This window comes from Nematostella vectensis, chromosome 4, assembly GCF_932526225.1.
Source record: "Nematostella vectensis chromosome 4, jaNemVect1.1, whole genome shotgun sequence".
Lineage (NCBI taxonomy): Eukaryota > Metazoa > Cnidaria > Anthozoa > Actiniaria > Edwardsiidae > Nematostella > Nematostella vectensis.
In genome coordinates, this window is record NC_064037.1 from 5769258 (window position 1) to 5786798 (window position 17541).

Consider the following 17541-nt stretch of genomic DNA (forward strand, 5'->3'; position numbering starts at 1 on the left):
AGTAATACAAATATTCAGCCTGGAATATAATAAGGACCACTTTTGTCTTTGTCTTGTTATAGGGCGTTTCGCGTCACCCTTCGAAATACAGAACATTCTCTTTTAGCGTTTTTATTCACTAATAAATTAAATTGTACAGCCATGTGTATGTTATCTAGATTTACGTCTACTATATCTATTAATTCAAAGTGTCATGCGTATGCTCCATTCCCTATTATTTCACCTGACTTTTCGTCTCTTGAATTTTGTGTCATGGAATTGCATTTTAAACCATATGCAATGCAAAAGCCAATGGCAAAGCTATTTTCGAAGTGATTTAGACGATCCGTTCCAGCTTTTTTAAATTGTTTGTGATCAACCTTTCAAGCATCCTTAGAACTGTTTTTTGATCAACCGTTCCAGCTTTTTAATTCGGCTCGACTCCGGATCGGGAACTGTCTGGAGGCTTGTTGATATCTCACCGCCCGAAGGGGGTGATGGGAGGCGCGAACGGAATAGTTCCAGCATCGTGTGCTGCTCGCTGCGCTTCAGTCCCTGTAACCATGGAAACAACGTCACTCATGCAAATCTTATGACACCTGACGCCATCCAGCCAAATCATGGTAAAATAACCGTGAACTCACATAATAGCACGTTACCTTCATATCGAGAAGTTTCTGGAAGTTGGACGTATCGGTGTCAGCGAGGAGTTTGATGTAGTTATCCACAAACCCAACAGCAGGGTCGTGTGGAGACATGACAACCTGGGAGATAAAAACATAGGACAAATGACTTATACCCAGTTTAGGCGCACTACCATGTACTGTTCAAATGCAATTCTTGCTAATGAAAAAAAGGCATTTGTTTTATCTTCATTTGCATTTGAAACGGCACATGAAAAGAACAGCGCCAAGACGCGGGGGTAAGAGGGAGAGTAAGAGAGAGGGAGCAAAAGGGAGATAGTGAGAGGAATAGAGAGTGCGAAAGAGACAAGAGGAGAGAAAGCAAGGGAGAGTAAGGGACAAAGAGAGCAAAAGAGGGAGTGCAAGATGGCGAGGGTGAGCAAGAGGCGAGAGTGGGCGGTGAAAAGAAAGTGAGGAAGATAGAGAGAGGGAGGGAGGGAGAGAGAGAAAGAGAAAAGGAGTGCGGAGATGAGAATAGGAGGGAGAGAGAGGTAGTGGAAGCGAGAGAGGGAGGGAAAGCGACAGAGGGCAAGAGAGCGATGGAGAGGGGGGTGAGAGTGAGGGAGGGAAAAAGAGACACACATGTGGTTTTCCCTAAGAGCTTACCTTAAGTATCATCTCGGCCTTAGACATGCCTTTGGCGACGACCTTGGTGAAACTGAAAGAGACAGTAAAATGCTAGCTGAGAGAACTCACTTTACATGTGCACACAAACGTTACGAGGCATCTCCTGTTTGATTCTTATGTACTTCATATACCACGGAAGAGTTAGATCGATAAACAGTTTAGTTACTGCGAGTTGGAGAATTCTGGTAAGATTCCTTAATAAGAAATGACCTACTTTTTGGCCGGCAAAAGGGGGGGGGGGGGGGGGGGGGGGGTGCGCGCACACCCTTTTGTACGCGTCTACGTTTCGTAAATTGTTACGTATGCAGGCCTGCTATGTTTTTTTTTTTTTTGGGGGGAGGGGTTGTTTGCGGGCCTGTACAATTCTCCGAAATCTTGCCAAATAATCCTTGAACAATGACCATGACCATAATACATAAAAATTACCTGGCAGGCGGCTTTCGTTGCACTTTAGATCCAATGGAAGGCAAATCAAGTAAGATGGTCTTCAAGGAATGCGTGTCGAGAAGAAGCTGGTAAAAGCAATGCGCTTGTTATGAAAGAGCAATCCAGAGTGTGTTAACAATTCCCCTAAATACTTCACTCCTCCCTTTACCTATAATACTATTCTCAAATTGATAGGACACGCTTATTTGCTTATTTACGCTAATTGCTAATTATTTGCTTATTTACGCTAATTTATAGCCTATTTCGCAGGCGTCTCGAGTGTTTTGGGCCTTTTTTTTAAGAAAAAAGGGCTTTAATCGATTTCGGACTTCCTGTGGCGTGGTCAAGAAAGAACGGGGGTCTGGGAGAGACTACTTTTTCCCCCGGTACAGCTCGCATTCAGTTTCCTCTACTCCATGAATAGTACCACAGGAAGCCCAACTCATAAAAATAATGATAAAGTACAAAAAAACATTAGATGCCGGAGAGGCTAGCTAATTTATTCGATCCTACATTCTACTTCAAGTATAAGGAAAAGAAAACCTTGGGTAACGACTTAAACCCAAACGTATACTCGCAACTACTACTAAAAAAAAGACTGGGATTAATTGCTTAATCTGCAATTGAGCAATGGGGTTTACGGACCCTTTGGACCGCCTTAAGCTGCTTTTTGTAGCCTCACCTGCTCCGCGCCGACCGTGCTGATGGGTTTACATCGGTAGAGGTTGTTAATATATCGAGGTATGAATGAACTGGGAAGAAATACAGATTTTAAGCAATTAGTCCTTTCTCATATGTCAAATATACATATATCTTTACTAACTTAGTTTCTAGAAATCAGGAAATTATTTTTTCTGTAATTAGAAATCTACGAAAAGAATATTAACAGAAATCATGGTAATTATAGTTTCTTGGAAATTCTTACTTGGCAAACTTGACGCAGAACTGGGTGAAGTACTTGCGTGCAGAACACAGGAAGTCGCGCAGTAGAGGAACCGTATCCTTCAGGTGGTTCGAGATAGCGGTCACATACGCGCTCTCGTCACCAACGGCTTCTACACTTTGCCAGTGAACCTATTAAAGTCATAGAATCAGCAGTCGTAAGTTAGCAAGGACTAGCCTAATACGTTGTAAAGAGTCCGGTAAGTCAGAAAAATTTCGCACGCTTAATCAGTGCACCTATAATAGTCAGAAACATTTAGTAATTTTGAATTTGAGCGAGCTAGCTCTGCTATTTACAGGTGAGTTTGTAAGCTGGTAAATCGACCGATTTCTATGGTACTTATATCATCATGGGTGGCCCAGTGTGTTAGGGCGTCAGCGTATGGGGCCTCTCACCACAGGTGGCCCAGTGTGTTAGCGCGTCAGCGTATGGGGCTTCTCACCACTGGTGGCCCAGTGTGTTAGCGCTTCAGCGTATGGGGCCCTCTCACCTCTGCTGAAACGGGTTCGATTCCCAGTCGAGACATGGATAGTATCTTTTATGTTTCTCGGCCCTGAATTTGACTTGTTGAACGTATGTGAGCTTGCTAGAAGCTTGTGTTTCTCAATTCTCAAGGAATAGACGTTCTTGATATATAATAGGATTTTAAATGTGAAGAGCTTAGAACTTGGTTTCTATAAGCGCTATATAAATGCTATATTTATTTATTTATTTATTAATAGATAAAATAAAAGATAAAATTTATTAATATTTATTAATAGATAAAATAAAAGATAAAATTTTGACTTGTAAGGTCATTTTAAGACACATTAGTCCAGATACAGAGGAAAAGAAGAACAGACGTTCTTGAGGATGGGGAAAGCGGGAGAACTCCTAGGGGCAAAGGCGAACACTAACAAACCTATTTCAAGTCGTAAGCAAGAAATGAAACCCCGTGGTAAAAGGCACAGGTACTATGTAGAAACGGTGCCAACTTCATCACCCTTACTTCCCAAAGTTAAATGTAAGGCAGCTTTCCTGTGATTGGTTCCTAAGCTTTATCTGTGGAGTATCAGCAGGAATAGATCAAGCGAAAAGTATGGCCGCGAAAAAAAAATGGAGCGAGCGCAAAATAAGAGAAGGGGGAGGGGGAAGGAGGTTTCCTTCTCTCTCCCCATTCTTCGCGCGGCCATACTCATCGCTCGGTTTTGTTCTTTGAAACTTCCACAGAAACGCTTGCTACGCAGGCTAATTGGTTCCAAGAAACCACCACCCACCTTGACCATGGCAGTGAGCGGCGCGTCACATGCATTCTCCAGATCCTGGACCAGCAGCTGGATACAGTTCGACACAACCCTGCATGACACAGCAAACGTAGCGGAAATAACGTATTGGAAATGACATACCAGGAATGAGGAACCGGAAATGGTGTCATTAAACTCACAAGAAAAACGACGGAGCATTTACCCGTGAAATACATCTTGCTCGCCACTCAGATCAATCTTCTCGGCCAGCTCTGGGTCTATTTTCTCTTTTAGTTTATCTTCAAGCTGGAATAATATTATTGAGGAAAGTGCTGATAAGCTGTTGATATCAGGCTTCCTGTTGGGCTACCTGTTGTGTAGTGTTGGGCTACCTGTTGTGTAGTGTTGGGCAACCTGTTGTGTGGTGTTGGGCTACCTGTTGTGTAGTGTTGGGCAACCTGATGTGTAGTGTTGGGCTACCTGTTGTGTAGTGTTGGGCTACCTTTTGTGTAGTATTGGGCTACCTGTTGTGTAGTTTCCAGGCAGTAGTCCGCTGTACACAGTATGCAGCATGTGAGACTTTTCTCTTCGGCAGAGAACTTGACATCGCTTGCATCTTTCAGAATACTCGCTAGCCCGCCTGATCCCCTGGGAAATATATAGACAGCTCATTGTTGTTAATGGGACTTGCAGGTAATATTGTTGTGACTGCTGTCGGCTTTGCTTATACAGTGGAACCTCTATCAAACGGCCACCCACGGAACCTTGAAAACTGGTAGTAATAAGAAATTGATATTTTGAGTCCATCTCTAAATTGACCGTTTAAAAATAGGTGTCGACTTATGGAGGTAACGCTGTACTGTATTGCTGCTGTTATTATCTGCCTTTGTCAAATGAATTGTGCTACGGTTACTGTAAATGTGTGTTATATTTTAAAAAAAAATGAGGAACCCTGCATAAGAGACTTACTTGTATTCAGAGCTTTGAAGTTGCAAAAATGTCTTTAAATCTTGCATTAATTTATTATTCCTTTGAGGTTCTACACAACCATTATCTTAATTGATTGTTGTTTTTTGCCGTCCTACAACGCGCGCCCATGATCTTAATCTATCAGTTTCTTTACCTTTACAACGCGCGCCTATGATCTTAATCTATCAATTTCTTTACCTTTACCCTACGACGCGCGCCTATGATCTTAATCTATCAATTTCTTTACCTTTACCCTACGACGCGCGCCCATGATCTTAATCTATCAATTTCTTTACCTTTACCCTACGACGCGCGCCTACACCCCGCCCATACTACTTACTTGACAGGTAAATGGTTGCTAAGCACCCTGTTAGCAAACTCCTTCAGGTATTTCTGGAATGTAGCGGTGAGCGAAAGCAGTGGTGGACCTGTGCTTAGTTGCGAACACTGGACCATGCATTTTTTGTAGAAGACGAACAGCTCCCCCGCGCTCGGGAACACCACGTTACTACCATCGCCCTCGGGTTGCGGGACCGTCTGGGATTTGAAGTCTTGCACGAACCGATCCATTAATTCTGAGAGATTTCTTTGCAAGTGCACATAATAGCTTAGTTGTAGTCAATCTAATTTGCACTCTTGTACAGCATAAAATGAAAGGAATCAGAAGCATGTGCATCAAAAGGCTCTATCCGTGAGGGTTTGTTTTTCTTTATTGGAAAAACAAAACAAAATAAGGCCGATTGAAGTAGGCTCTATCCAGCCGAAGTCGGGCGTTATGCTCACAGAAACTGTTGGTAATGGAACCTATATTGAAGCTGGATTCACTATATTTTCGTTTATTAAGCACTAATCTCGGACAGAAGAACTCACATTTTTGGCATTATAATTATACATTGACAAACCAAAAAGAAGTTAATAAGCGAATATACAAGACGTTCCTAGGCGATGGCCATGAGATATCTTATGTCACATCGCATTGTGCTATTCTGCAAGAGTTTCAGTATGCGTGCCACATAAAAAAATGTACCTGTCTTGTGAGTCGATGTAAATGTGTAGGTGTGGCTCAAAACATCTTGAGATCATGCCCAGGAATTTTGAAGATTTTGGGTTTGCCGGGAGCTGGAAAAAAGTGAAGTTTGAATTAGATAAGAAGTGTCTGATTAAAGTTTGCAAAAAACTGGATGCTATCACATCTTGTATACAATCTGAACTGCAGGGAAACTCATACCTTTGGGTCCTTTGAAAGATTTTCCTGTTGAAAAAAGGCAAACATAAACATTAACAGATATATTATTGCCAAACATATCATTTAGACAAGAACATACCAGTAGCAGCAACATCATTACTTCATGTTCTAGTCTTCCATTACTGCCATGATTAGAAATAATCATGAAGATAGGACAATATCTAAAATATTATTCACCTCTTCTGATGTATAAGCAAATCTCTGAACAAGTAGATTCTCAAATGTTGTAGTCCTCTGTATTGCAAACAATAGTAATTTCACTTCAATCTCTGGAGCACGTGCTGACATGATCTTCGACAGCTCCTTCCTGGAAATTAAAATAGCACATCAAGTTTAGTGATGGACAGGATAATTATCACTTCTACGAAAAAAAAGTTGGAGCAACTGAATACTTTAATAACCCTTTCCCTAAACAGTGCATTAAGTGGTATCATGGTTTTGACTAAACAAGGAAAAAGAAACACATGCAAAAGGGAAGGGCAAGGGGTCTAGGTCTGTCTGTCTTCCCATAACTTGCACTCATCCCATTTTTTATGCAGAACACCCCTTACATAGTCAACTGAAAAACCTGTGCCTTCAGCCCTCAATTTCTAGGAGTGGGACATACTTGTCCCCTTTTGTGTCCAAAAGCTTACTTTGTTGTTTTACAAAATTCCTCAGATACATTCTCTTCCACTCTCCACTCTGGTGGAAATGTCCCAGCAAAATCCTCCTCGAATTTGACAAGTGCTCTCTTGAGCCAGGCAAACCTCCTGTCTATCTTGTCTAACCAGGCGACCTGCAAAAGTATAACAATATCATTAATCATCATAAACTAGTCTGGTCAGTATCTTGGCCTAAAGTATCCTCAGACGTGCTTTTCTTGTACCAGTGGAGAAGTCAGGGATGGTTCTGTGGGCTCAACAGAACCAAGTAAAAATAAACTTGACCCTTTGAAGCAGACATATGAGAGCTTGGAGAAAATTGGTATAAAACGCAAAACAACATTTGAAATATTCTGGATTTAAAACTAATCTCAGCACCTAAACTTATAAGCTCCATGCGCTAGTAAGACAATTGCATGTTTGAGACTCTGAATCCAGACAGTCCAGCAAGGCAGCAGCTACACTTAGGGGTGAAACACCATTTAGGGGGTGAAAACACAAATTCAGTAGTTGATAAACCTATAGTATGTTTTTAGGGTTCTATTTTGCTTCTAAAGAAAAGGATCTTCTATAAAAAATTTTGATTTATGGTGGTGGCATTTGATGATGATGATTACCATTTATGCTTTCAAAAGTGATATAACTGTGAAGCTCATAAAAATTATTCAAATTGACTATGACACGTACTGTATGGAACTCCTAATTGAGGAATACATTGAATAACTGACCTCAAAAGTTTCATTAAACAGCTGATGGTACTCTGCTAACTGCAGCTGTACAAACCATGTTAACAGTTGATTCCTGGAAAAAAGGGTAATAGGAACATTCAGTAAAATCTTCAAATGTTGTAGAGTAGGGGCCACGCAGAATATTTTTTAAGAGGAATCTTATAAGTAAAATCATTGTTGGTGTTGTATTTCCTTATTTTCAACGAACGAACTAACACGTGGCCACAGAACATACCAAAAGCCACTTTACAATTCTTGAAACTAGACCTCCCCCTAGTCCCGTGCGGCCTGACACAGGGCTCCCGCGCTTACATATAGATAATTGTCCAAAACAGTATCACTATGAAAGGAGGAGCTGACCAACGAAGAATATGCGAAAAAGCGTATCATGTAGGGGAAGCCCCCCAGCCCTCCATCTACCCAGCAGTGTAGGGCATGGTTCTGTATCAGTGACCACCTGGGACAGAATGCGGCATAGGGTCGGCAGGCATGATAGGACTCTGAACCTAGGATATACTTTGCATTATGTGCTTAAAAATCATAATACTTACTTGACTTGGGGGTCCAGAACTTTAACAACTTGGCACGCCTCAGCAAGCAGAGAGTTGGGCCCGGATGGTGGCTGAAACCATTTCAGTCCATAACATTATTTTTTCCATTCAGTGCTATTTTTTTTATATTAGGATCTGTTTAAATGGAAGAATTTCTAGTATGTACATACCTTAACACCTTTTACAGACAACGACTCTTCGAAATCCTGTAAGATTTGTGTTCCTAATTCCCCCTGAATTTTGTTCACTCTGTGTGTGTGAAAATAAAGAAAATTTAGAGACACTTTTAAAAACTTAATTTTGATTAAGTATATCAAGCAGCTCCTTTTAATACAATAAATTAAATGCTACTCACCTGTCTGCTAATTGTCTGATCTGTGAAATACTGAAGTACTTTTTGAAGTGTTCTAAAACATTCACTACTCCTTGGAGTAAGTTTGCCACTTCCCCATACTGCCTCTTCTTGGCTAGCGTCCTAAAATGAATAAAAAAGATATCAACATATCAGCAACTGACTGGGTACTCTAGTTTAGATTGCTCTACTCACGTTAAAGTGTCCACACCCCCAACGAGCATGTGCAAATGGTTTAATGTTGTGATGGAAGTTGTCAGATGCCTCTTAGCATGGTCTAGTTGTTTGATGTCCCTTGTGATTTCTTTTACCTAATGATGAAAAATAAAATAAAATATAAGAAACTTTTCCCAATACTGTTGTTTAATTTGTAGTATTTTTAGTACAGTAATTAAATAGAACACTTAGAACTCTCTACTTACCATTTGCTCAGACTTATCAGCTTTTTCTTTGATATCAATTATTTTTGCAAAAAGCTGCTGTATTGCTTGCTGTGCCTCTTCCAGGGCCTTCAACAAAACAAGAAACCATTATTTAAAAATATAATTTTAATGACTATATAAAATGATTTGTCATGTTATCACAGATGCATCTTACAGTACAATACTGCTTCGGGGAGACTCCCAAAAAAACAGACAGGGGTGATCATCTGCAAAATCAATTGAAACCCTAAGGGAAAGCACTTAGGTGATCAACAGAAATTCTTACCTCTAAAGGCTGATTTAGACAGCATGATTTAGTTGTATGCGACCTGTCTACGACATGTCTGAATTACCCTGAATTACACACTACGACTTTCTCCATCGAGCATCGTAGCGGAGTCAGTCTGATTTACACTCCACAACTCGAGTTGTAGAGGAGTTGCGGGCAAGTCACATATGACTAAATTGTGCTGTTTGAATCAGCCTAAAAAGATAGGACTTAAGGTGTGGTTGAGTCAATTTCTAACAATAAGCACACCATCCAGCACATCTCTTTTCTGACCGCATTAATGTCAAGTTGATATTAGGATGTAATAATCAGGTAATTTTAGAACCCCTAAGAGATAGATGCTGGGATAATTTTATACCCTAAAACATAGGACGATCATCCCCATCTACTTTTATGGAGTCTCCCCTTGGACATTACTACTTCATGAACAAATAAATGCATAGATAGTCAACTAAAGGAATTCCAGAAAAAAAATGCAGAACTGAAATAAAGCCATGATTGAAAACAAAACATAAGATAAAAACATACTTGTCTCCCTTCATGACCAATATTTGTTTGGCCTCTGACAACTATTCGAATCTCCTCATCCAAACTCCTGTTAACATAGAAGAAACTAGATCAAGGTGATACAACACACAGAACAAATAAATCAACATCCTTCAGGAACCTCAGCCTAATCCAGAACTGAGCATAACTCAATTAAAATTCTACAGTATGGTACCATGGCTAAAACACATAACTGAGAAAAAAAACCTTAATTCAATTCCTAAATCTGTGCACACATAGGTGAAAGGAGGACTGCATGCACATGGTCCCCCCTTGGCCTCTAAAAGTGGTCCATATTGATACCTATGACTGCGCACCCACCATCAGCCAATCCTGGGTATGGGCCTACTGGTAAAAAGTTTATACAAGATGAAGAGCACAAGAGATAGCAGCGAATTTCAACAATAGTGGACTTTGGGGACAAGTTTGAAACCATGGTCTGAATCCTAGACTATTTCCAAGCCAATATTGATCTATAAAAAGATGTTCATCACAATGAAAAGTAACCACCAACAAGGATGTTAAGGGGGACAGGATTCAAGGTTCTTTTTACAAATTTCCTTATACTCCAGGGCCATAGCAGGCCCCGTATCCAGGGGGGTGCATGGGGTGCGCACGCAACCCCCCCCCCCCCAAACAACGAACAAAAGTCCACTTTCAGGTTCTTAATAGACATGCTATTTGTAGACAAAACTATAAAACATAAGCTGGTGTGTAGCCAAATTCCAACAATAAACGTCCCATGGAGATACTGCAAAGGCATAAAAAAAATCCCTTTTTGTTCTTTCGGGGGTGGTCAGATCCCCGAAAAATTAGGTCCATTTTTTCGGATTTCGCACCCACCCAAGAAAAATCCCTGGTACCGACCTGCATAGCAGGGGGTGGGGCACTGGGGGCATGTGCCCCCCAAAATGTTTTTAAAATTATAGAGAAATGTACACATCTGTGCCCTCCCCCCAATGTATCATCCCCCCTACAATAATTCAAGGCCTGCTACATCTATGTACTTAGTTATATTCTTAAGGTAATTCCCTTGAAATAGTTCTACAACCCAGAATTTTTTAAAACTTGGAATAAACAATATTGAAGTTAAGGGCTTTCAAAAATGTTATAAAAAATGGGGGTAACCGACCTCGTTTTCACAACAGAGGGGCGTACTTTTGACGTGATTTTACTGATCGTGCGAGGAAAAATCACAACTCTAAATATTCAAAAGTAGTGCCTATAGTCTTTAGAAAATTAAGTTCTGTTTGTAGAGCTGCCAAAAATCAGATCTCTAGAGATTGCACTAAGACACTATTTTCGCCACTATTTATATGGTAAAAAGCGCCACTTTAAAGTATTCTTATGGCTTTTAAGAGAAAATAAACAAACTTCTACAAGCCAACTTTTTTTCTTTTTTCAGTATATCATTTTTCCGTATATATTTAACTATTTGAGCAAATAAAAAATGGGGGTAACTGACTTCGTTTTTCTGTCAAAACGATTTTAAGTAAAAAACGTGCGCCTCTTTCTTTTTTTCTTGTACAACTATGGCGCGCGCGCACTCAATACCGGAAAATTCAAACAAACAGTGCGTGCCACTATGCGCAGAAGGGGTGCGCAGTGCAATTCAAGGGAATTACCTTAAGCAAAATCTTTAAAAGTACTGGGCTGCTGGCCCCACCTGTAATCCGCCCATAACCTGTATATATAATATAATAACCTGTAATCTGCCCATAACCTGTATAATTTGTTTGTCATTGTGTTTCTGGGAGTTAAAAAAGTAAAAGATGTGTGCAGAAGGTGATTCAAAACTAACCTTATCTTGAGTCTCATTTTGTTCACCACATCATCAATGTTGGCTAAAGACTAACAAGTAGAAAACAACATACATTAACAAAAGTTCCATTTACAATCATAGTAAATCTTGAAAACAATAAGATTACAATCAATATGGCCTACAAGCCTTAATACCATGGCTTCGCTCCAAAGAAATTAGCAGTTGCTAAATAATTCTGCTATTATAACACCCTCTATATTCAATAGTTCTGTCCAACCAATTAATTTGCCACTGTATCCACTTGGAGTGAATGTAAATACAGTGCTAATACAAATACTTTACCTGTTCAGTTGGGAATATAGAATTGATGTAATCCACTGGATTAAAGTCTTTGCTGTCTAGGGGATCTTCACTTTTGAACACCTGTAGTATAATCATACAAAAGCTGTAAATACAAGTACAGTATGGGCACTTTTATCATTTGAAAATGACCTTCAAAATCAGGGTGCGCATTATACATGAAACTTATTGCTTGAGAGGTTGAAAATTTGCACAATAAAAATAATTGAAAGCCGAGCCATACTGTAAACATTATCGGCAAGAAGACAGTCAAGATCCGAACAGCTGGCAATGAAAAGAACTGTGTGACTGTTGGTTTGGCGTGTGCCGCTGATGGCTCCAAATTAAAGCTGATGGTGATATTTAAGCGGAAAACAATGCTGAAGATCAACAATTCTCACAGAGTTGTTGTAGCCGATCAAGACAAGGGTTAGATGGACGGTAACGGAATGAAAACATGGAATGAAAGAGTCTGGAGAGTGCATCGTGAAGGACTCGGATATGACAGGAGCCTGCTTGTTAACGAGGTGCACCTGACAGATGCAGTGAAGGCGACTTTCCGAAGAGAAAACACTAATCTCGCTGTTATTTCTGGAGGACTGATATCACTCCTACAGCCCTTAGATGTCTGCTTAAACAAGCCCTTTAAAGATCGCTGAAAGAGCTATGGATGCAGTGGATGGCCGAGGGTGTTCATCAGTTTATGGCTGGTGGATGACAGAAAAAGCCAACACACAATGTAAATAAAAAAACTTGCAGATTGAAATATCTTGTCCTTGTTTTTATTTCTTTAATTGCTTGCAGCGCTCGTGTTCTATTTGAATTTTTCAAGGTTTTTTGTGTCCCTTTTCAACATATTTTTAACCTTAGATTTTTGTCAAAATTTAGTTTATTGTTTATTGGAAAATGACCTCGAAAATCAGGGTGTGCATTATACATGAGTAAATACAATAAGTTTGCTTTGGAGTGTGTAGCATGGCATAGTGGATGATGGTTGTAAAGAGGGCAGAGATATAAAAAATGTCAGGTCAGAAAGCAAGGCAAAGTCTAACAAATTATAAAAATATTGGTCTGGGGATGCCTTGCTTTTTGAACCTGTGGCCAAACAACATGGGGAGAACCCCCCTCTCCCCCCCTACGCTATGAATGAATGAATGATTGAATGAATGAGTGCCTCCGGGAGCTGGCACACAACTAGAGAGTTCGTAAGATCAAAATTGTTGGTTTTGTGGAGGGAGGATAACCGGAGAACCCATAGAAAAACCCAACTTAAGTCTGAACCGGGAAACCAACATAGAACCCAGTGGTGAGAGGCGATACAAAGCGACGCTCTGCACTATCTAGGTCCCAATAGATATCCCATTTAGAATCAATGAATCAAAATTTTTTCATTAAGTTTTACTGAAATTATTATAGTACTTCTTTAATACTTGGAACAAATATAGCTTCTGGGACATGAGATGGGGCTTTGAGATGATCTGTGTCTCAATTCTACATCCCTGGCATGGGGTCATTGATCTCTGTGATGGTTCTCTTTCTTTCAGTTTCAGCCTTCTTACCATAAAGGCAAAAAATATCCAAACTTCCATTTTCTGTACTTAAAGGGACCCTATGATGAAATATGTACATGAGCTATGGCCATGCAATGTGAATATTATTGTAGATTAGTAGTACCTTATCTGTTTTTACCAGTCATACAGGGCCAACTAGTCTTGAGTAAAAAATACGGGGATTAGAAAAGTCACTATTTCAATGGTGTCAAATTCATCATCCTTGGGGGGATACTAGAGCTTGTCCTCAGAAGTTTCTTTTGGAGCTCCAGAAAGCATGTCTAAAAAGCAGCATTCAGCAAGCTGTACGACTCGAGTATTGAGCCTATGGCCACGGAGGACAGAATGGCTAGCTACCTAGAAGAGCTAGCCATCGACAAAAAAGGCAGAGCAGACTGCATTGATCAAGACTTTTGCATGGGAAACACTTTAATTGAATCGTGTGTTTTATATATAAAATGCTAATGCTAGAATACTGATTGATATGGGTTCAGTACTGACGAAACTGCAAACGAAATTTACCAATGTTTGCTTAAATTACGGCCTTTTGATCTCAATCAGAAACTTCGGATGTTTTTGCCTAAGTTCGGTTGCAGTATTTTCGGCAGCCAAAATTTCAGCATCCGAATTTCGGCAAGGTTTAAGGGCTATTGTTTTCGATTTTCTGCACACCGTACTTTCCTAAGGCCAATACAGAATTACTAAGTATTAGGAGAACAGACACATGCGATCATGGAACAACTTAGAATTTGCGCTTGAAGGCAGGTGATTTAAACTAGTCAATGCTAAGTTTATAAAAGTGAAATTTATTTCGATTTTGTATGGAGAGTTTTTGGAATTTTATGTTAGCTTCATCATCGTAGTTCCATAATAAACATGCACGATTATCAAACAACACATGCGATGCAAGAAAGATGTAATAATATAATTAATAAAAGTTTAAGCATGGAAAATAAATGTAAAAAAAATAAATATAAAATACATAGCTATGTAGTGATATTCGAATGCTCTTTGAGAATCACACAAATAGCATTTCCGTAAACGAATACAGTTTTATGCAAGAATGTGTATTTGATTTGCAATAATGTTTGTTCTGCTTGAACCGCATTTCTTGTTGGTCACTTAAAGCTATTTATTACAAATTAAACTATCTCCATGTTTATTCTATGAACGTGACACGTCTTTAGAGTCGTGTGGCTTCAGAGTTATTGATTACAAATTCAATCAATCGATAATTTGAAAAATATGCGTAATGGAGTGTTAAGTCCTGTTAGTTTCTCAATAAAGAAATATACCTGCAAATGTACAGGAACAACTGTATTTGCAAGTGAGATTACACAAGTGGGATTACCCTGCAGACTTTTCCGCCGCCTTATTCTGATTCTTCCAAATCGTTGGAATTGCGCCCAGTACAATGTGCCTTCCTATATTTGAATCTAAAGGCCGATTAAAACAGTGCTCCTCAAAGTGCTCAGAACAAATTAGAAAGCACGTATCCTTAGGGTAAAAAGTTCTTTGTCCTCACGAAGCTGACCCACACATCGAGCTCAAAGTGCGATAACTTGGGGGACGCGTGTAGTGCAATCGCTATCGCCTCATCTGCCTTGTTACCCACATCACACAACAGGATCCCACCATTTTGAAGAGCAAAGATTGGTATAAAAGTTTGAAAACAAGGAAAGCCAAATCTGGAGGGTCAACTAGCGACATTAAGATAAGATGAGAAAATGGAGTCACTTTGTTTGGACAGCGGTCTGGGCCTCGTCAAATTTGTAACCAGGCACATAGAACATAATCGCTCGCTCAAATTCGTATGATAAGTGATTTCGAAGGCTTCGAATTCGTACTTTTATTCGTCATATACCTTAAATCTTTTGACATTTGATTATTAGAGGTACAAAGTATTGGTTGTCTGTATAGTTAGGACTAAATATCTTCATCATAGCCAGTAACACAGTATATCATACGGGTACATTTCTCACAAACTGCTAATAACACAATCCCAGTTTACGGTAGTTTTAAAGCTTCGAGGTTGAAAAATTTATCAGCTTTAGTCTGATCAATAACAACCATCGAAGTTATGGGCTTGTTTTAGATAGGAGGAAACTGATGGCCCGAAGTTTTATGTGAACTTTAGAAGCACACTAGCATAGTTTTATAACAGATTTGTTTTTGCAACAGATATAACTCACACAAACCAATACAATATTTTAAACAAACCTGAGAAATAGCTTCTTCAACATCTTCGGAGTATACAATCGGCTTAATGGAGCTTTCTTCTAAAAAATCTTCGTCCCCTTCCAACAACCCACCGTCCGCCATATTGGATTCTTCGAGGACCGCTGACTTGTTGTAACGAACGTACTACTTTTTCATGTCCCAGGCGGAGGGAGGGGGGAGGGGAGGGTGTAAGGAAAACAGACGTGGGTGATCGCTGGAACCTAAGGGATAGCACTTTGGTGTGATCAAAAAAAATTCTTACCCCCAAGAGATAGCGGATTGTGGTGTTGTAGGTTTATACACAAACAGATAGTATCGTCCTATCTATCGTCCATCCCGTCTACTTTGAGAGTCCCCCCCTCCCCTACTGGGGATGCAACGTGTAAACCTCCTCCCAGTACCATAGAAAATTAACTTCTGACGTAGTCAAAACCCCAATTTCTGACCACCCCCATGTTTCTTATAGCATTCAAGTATTAAGTAAAAAGCTCGAGGATGTTAACATAGGCGGTGCGAATAAGAATCAATCGATTGAAGTCTAAATCAATATGGAATGAGGCCGTGGCCAAGAAAGTCATAGAACAGCTAAATCTCCCTGAAACCCTAGCTGAAGTTAGGGCTATATACCGGAGATCCGATGACTCATATGAAAACCTTTTTCATGACCTCAGCTAGCCTGCATAGCGCCTCAAGGGGAGGGGGGCTAGACCAACCAATTATTACATAAAATCCTCAAGAAAGTCGGTGCTATTAGATAGAGGATAACGAGAGGTAACGGATTAGAAGGCACAACACCCAAATCAATGGTTTGACAACGAATGCAGATCAGAAAAGGAAAATCTTCTTAATTTAGGCAAACTTAGATCGAGACACCCAAATAAAGTAGACCAAGAGAGAGCATAAGTTAAGAGAGGGACACTTTGTATTACGAATCTGGCTATTTTTAGTAACCACCACCCCACCACTGCGCGTGAGGATTTGCTTGGGTTGCGTGTTGTTGTTTTGCCAACTCGATAGGAATGAAAAGAGATCATGAAAAATAACTCGGAAGAAGAAAACAAGCCTAACTTAAGTAAGCAAGATTGGCTAATATACTCACAGAAAGCTAAATCCCCGAATAACTTGACTGTTTTGTTTGTGTGAGCGGCGAAGTTAAGCCAAGAAGAAAGAAAATAGCGACGAGCGAAAAAATGGCTGTGATACGCGTTTGATTTAAATCCTCCAAATCACTCCAGCTTGTATAATATACTTAATAGTTATAGAAATGTCTAGAAGCAGCATCAAAGAAGTACAGTAATAACTCGCCCTTTATCTTCTCACTATTAGAGAAGCTCAGATACTTCAGCTTGCTGGCTTTGATCATCACAAAAATTCATTCCCTCGCTACAAGGATTGTTTTATGAAATGTACTTTCTTGGATTCCTTCTCAATTCACCGGAATATTCACAAAAATCAATATAATATCTAACTTACAGATTTTGTTTGACCATTAGGAAGATAATGAATGTTGAGAAACCACGAAGAAGCAGCAAGTACAGCGGAAGCGGGGTTTGAAGCCAAGGTTTTCCGCTCTTGATTTTGAATCAAGTCTCTGAAGTCTTTTTTATTTACACGTTTTTGAAATCTTGCAATTCTCGAAGTACTGCATGTATCCTTGATGCTAGAATGAAATTGTCGATGTTATTAGTTCAAAAAGAGTGTTTATTTTTTTTCGGGTTCAAGTCACAAAACAGCGGCAAACAACAAGATGTAAATGCCAAAGAGCGGGGGTAGGGTGAGTAAAAATGCTCACGCGCAGTAAAACTGCTCACGCGCAGTGGTGGGGTGGTGGTTACTAAAAATAGCCAGATTCGGAATCGACATCGCGCGCGGGTTACCAAAGTGTCCCTTTCTTATCTTATGCTCTCTTGAGTAGACATAAAGAACAATTGAACCATAGTAAGAAGATGTTTAGAAATTTTTAAGACGCAAAAAAAAAAACGCCAATTCTATGACAGTGAACTTTATAAACTAGCAAAACCCAGACGCCGCGCGATGCATGA

At 39.9% G+C, this 17541-nt stretch overlaps 1 protein-coding gene and 2 long non-coding RNA genes across 3 annotated transcripts; 2 read left to right on the forward strand and 1 right to left on the reverse strand.

Moving 5' to 3' along the window:
• Positions 1 to 95: 95 nt before the first annotated feature.
• Positions 96 to 15627, reverse strand: LOC5509323 (vacuolar protein sorting-associated protein 53 homolog). The gene is made up of 24 exons (XM_032378226.2): positions 15500 to 15627; positions 11733 to 11813; positions 11430 to 11479; positions 9611 to 9677; positions 8794 to 8880; positions 8567 to 8682; positions 8375 to 8494; positions 8190 to 8268; positions 8020 to 8090; positions 7469 to 7541; positions 6732 to 6874; positions 6274 to 6403; positions 6079 to 6102; positions 5878 to 5969; positions 5191 to 5436; positions 4406 to 4529; positions 4105 to 4187; positions 3915 to 3993; positions 2641 to 2789; positions 2398 to 2467; positions 1716 to 1801; positions 1269 to 1320; positions 639 to 743; positions 96 to 534 (listed from the first exon to the last, which is right to left on the reverse strand). Exons 1-24 carry the CDS (start codon positions 15599 to 15601, stop codon positions 373 to 375), a joined length of 2391 nt encoding a protein of 796 aa, XP_032234117.2. The 5' UTR covers positions 15602 to 15627; the 3' UTR covers positions 96 to 372.
• On the forward strand, positions 3430 to 4814 carry LOC125561839. Its single transcript, XR_007307529.1, has 2 exons — positions 3430 to 3608; positions 3868 to 4814. It is a non-coding gene; the product is annotated as an uncharacterized LOC125561839 (long non-coding RNA).
• Positions 15628 to 16538: 911 nt separating the features above from the next.
• LOC125561924 lies at positions 16539 to 17194 on the forward strand. The gene is made up of 2 exons (XR_007307627.1): positions 16539 to 16571; positions 16993 to 17194. It is a non-coding gene; the product is annotated as an uncharacterized LOC125561924 (long non-coding RNA).
• Positions 17195 to 17541: the final 347 nt, after the last annotated feature.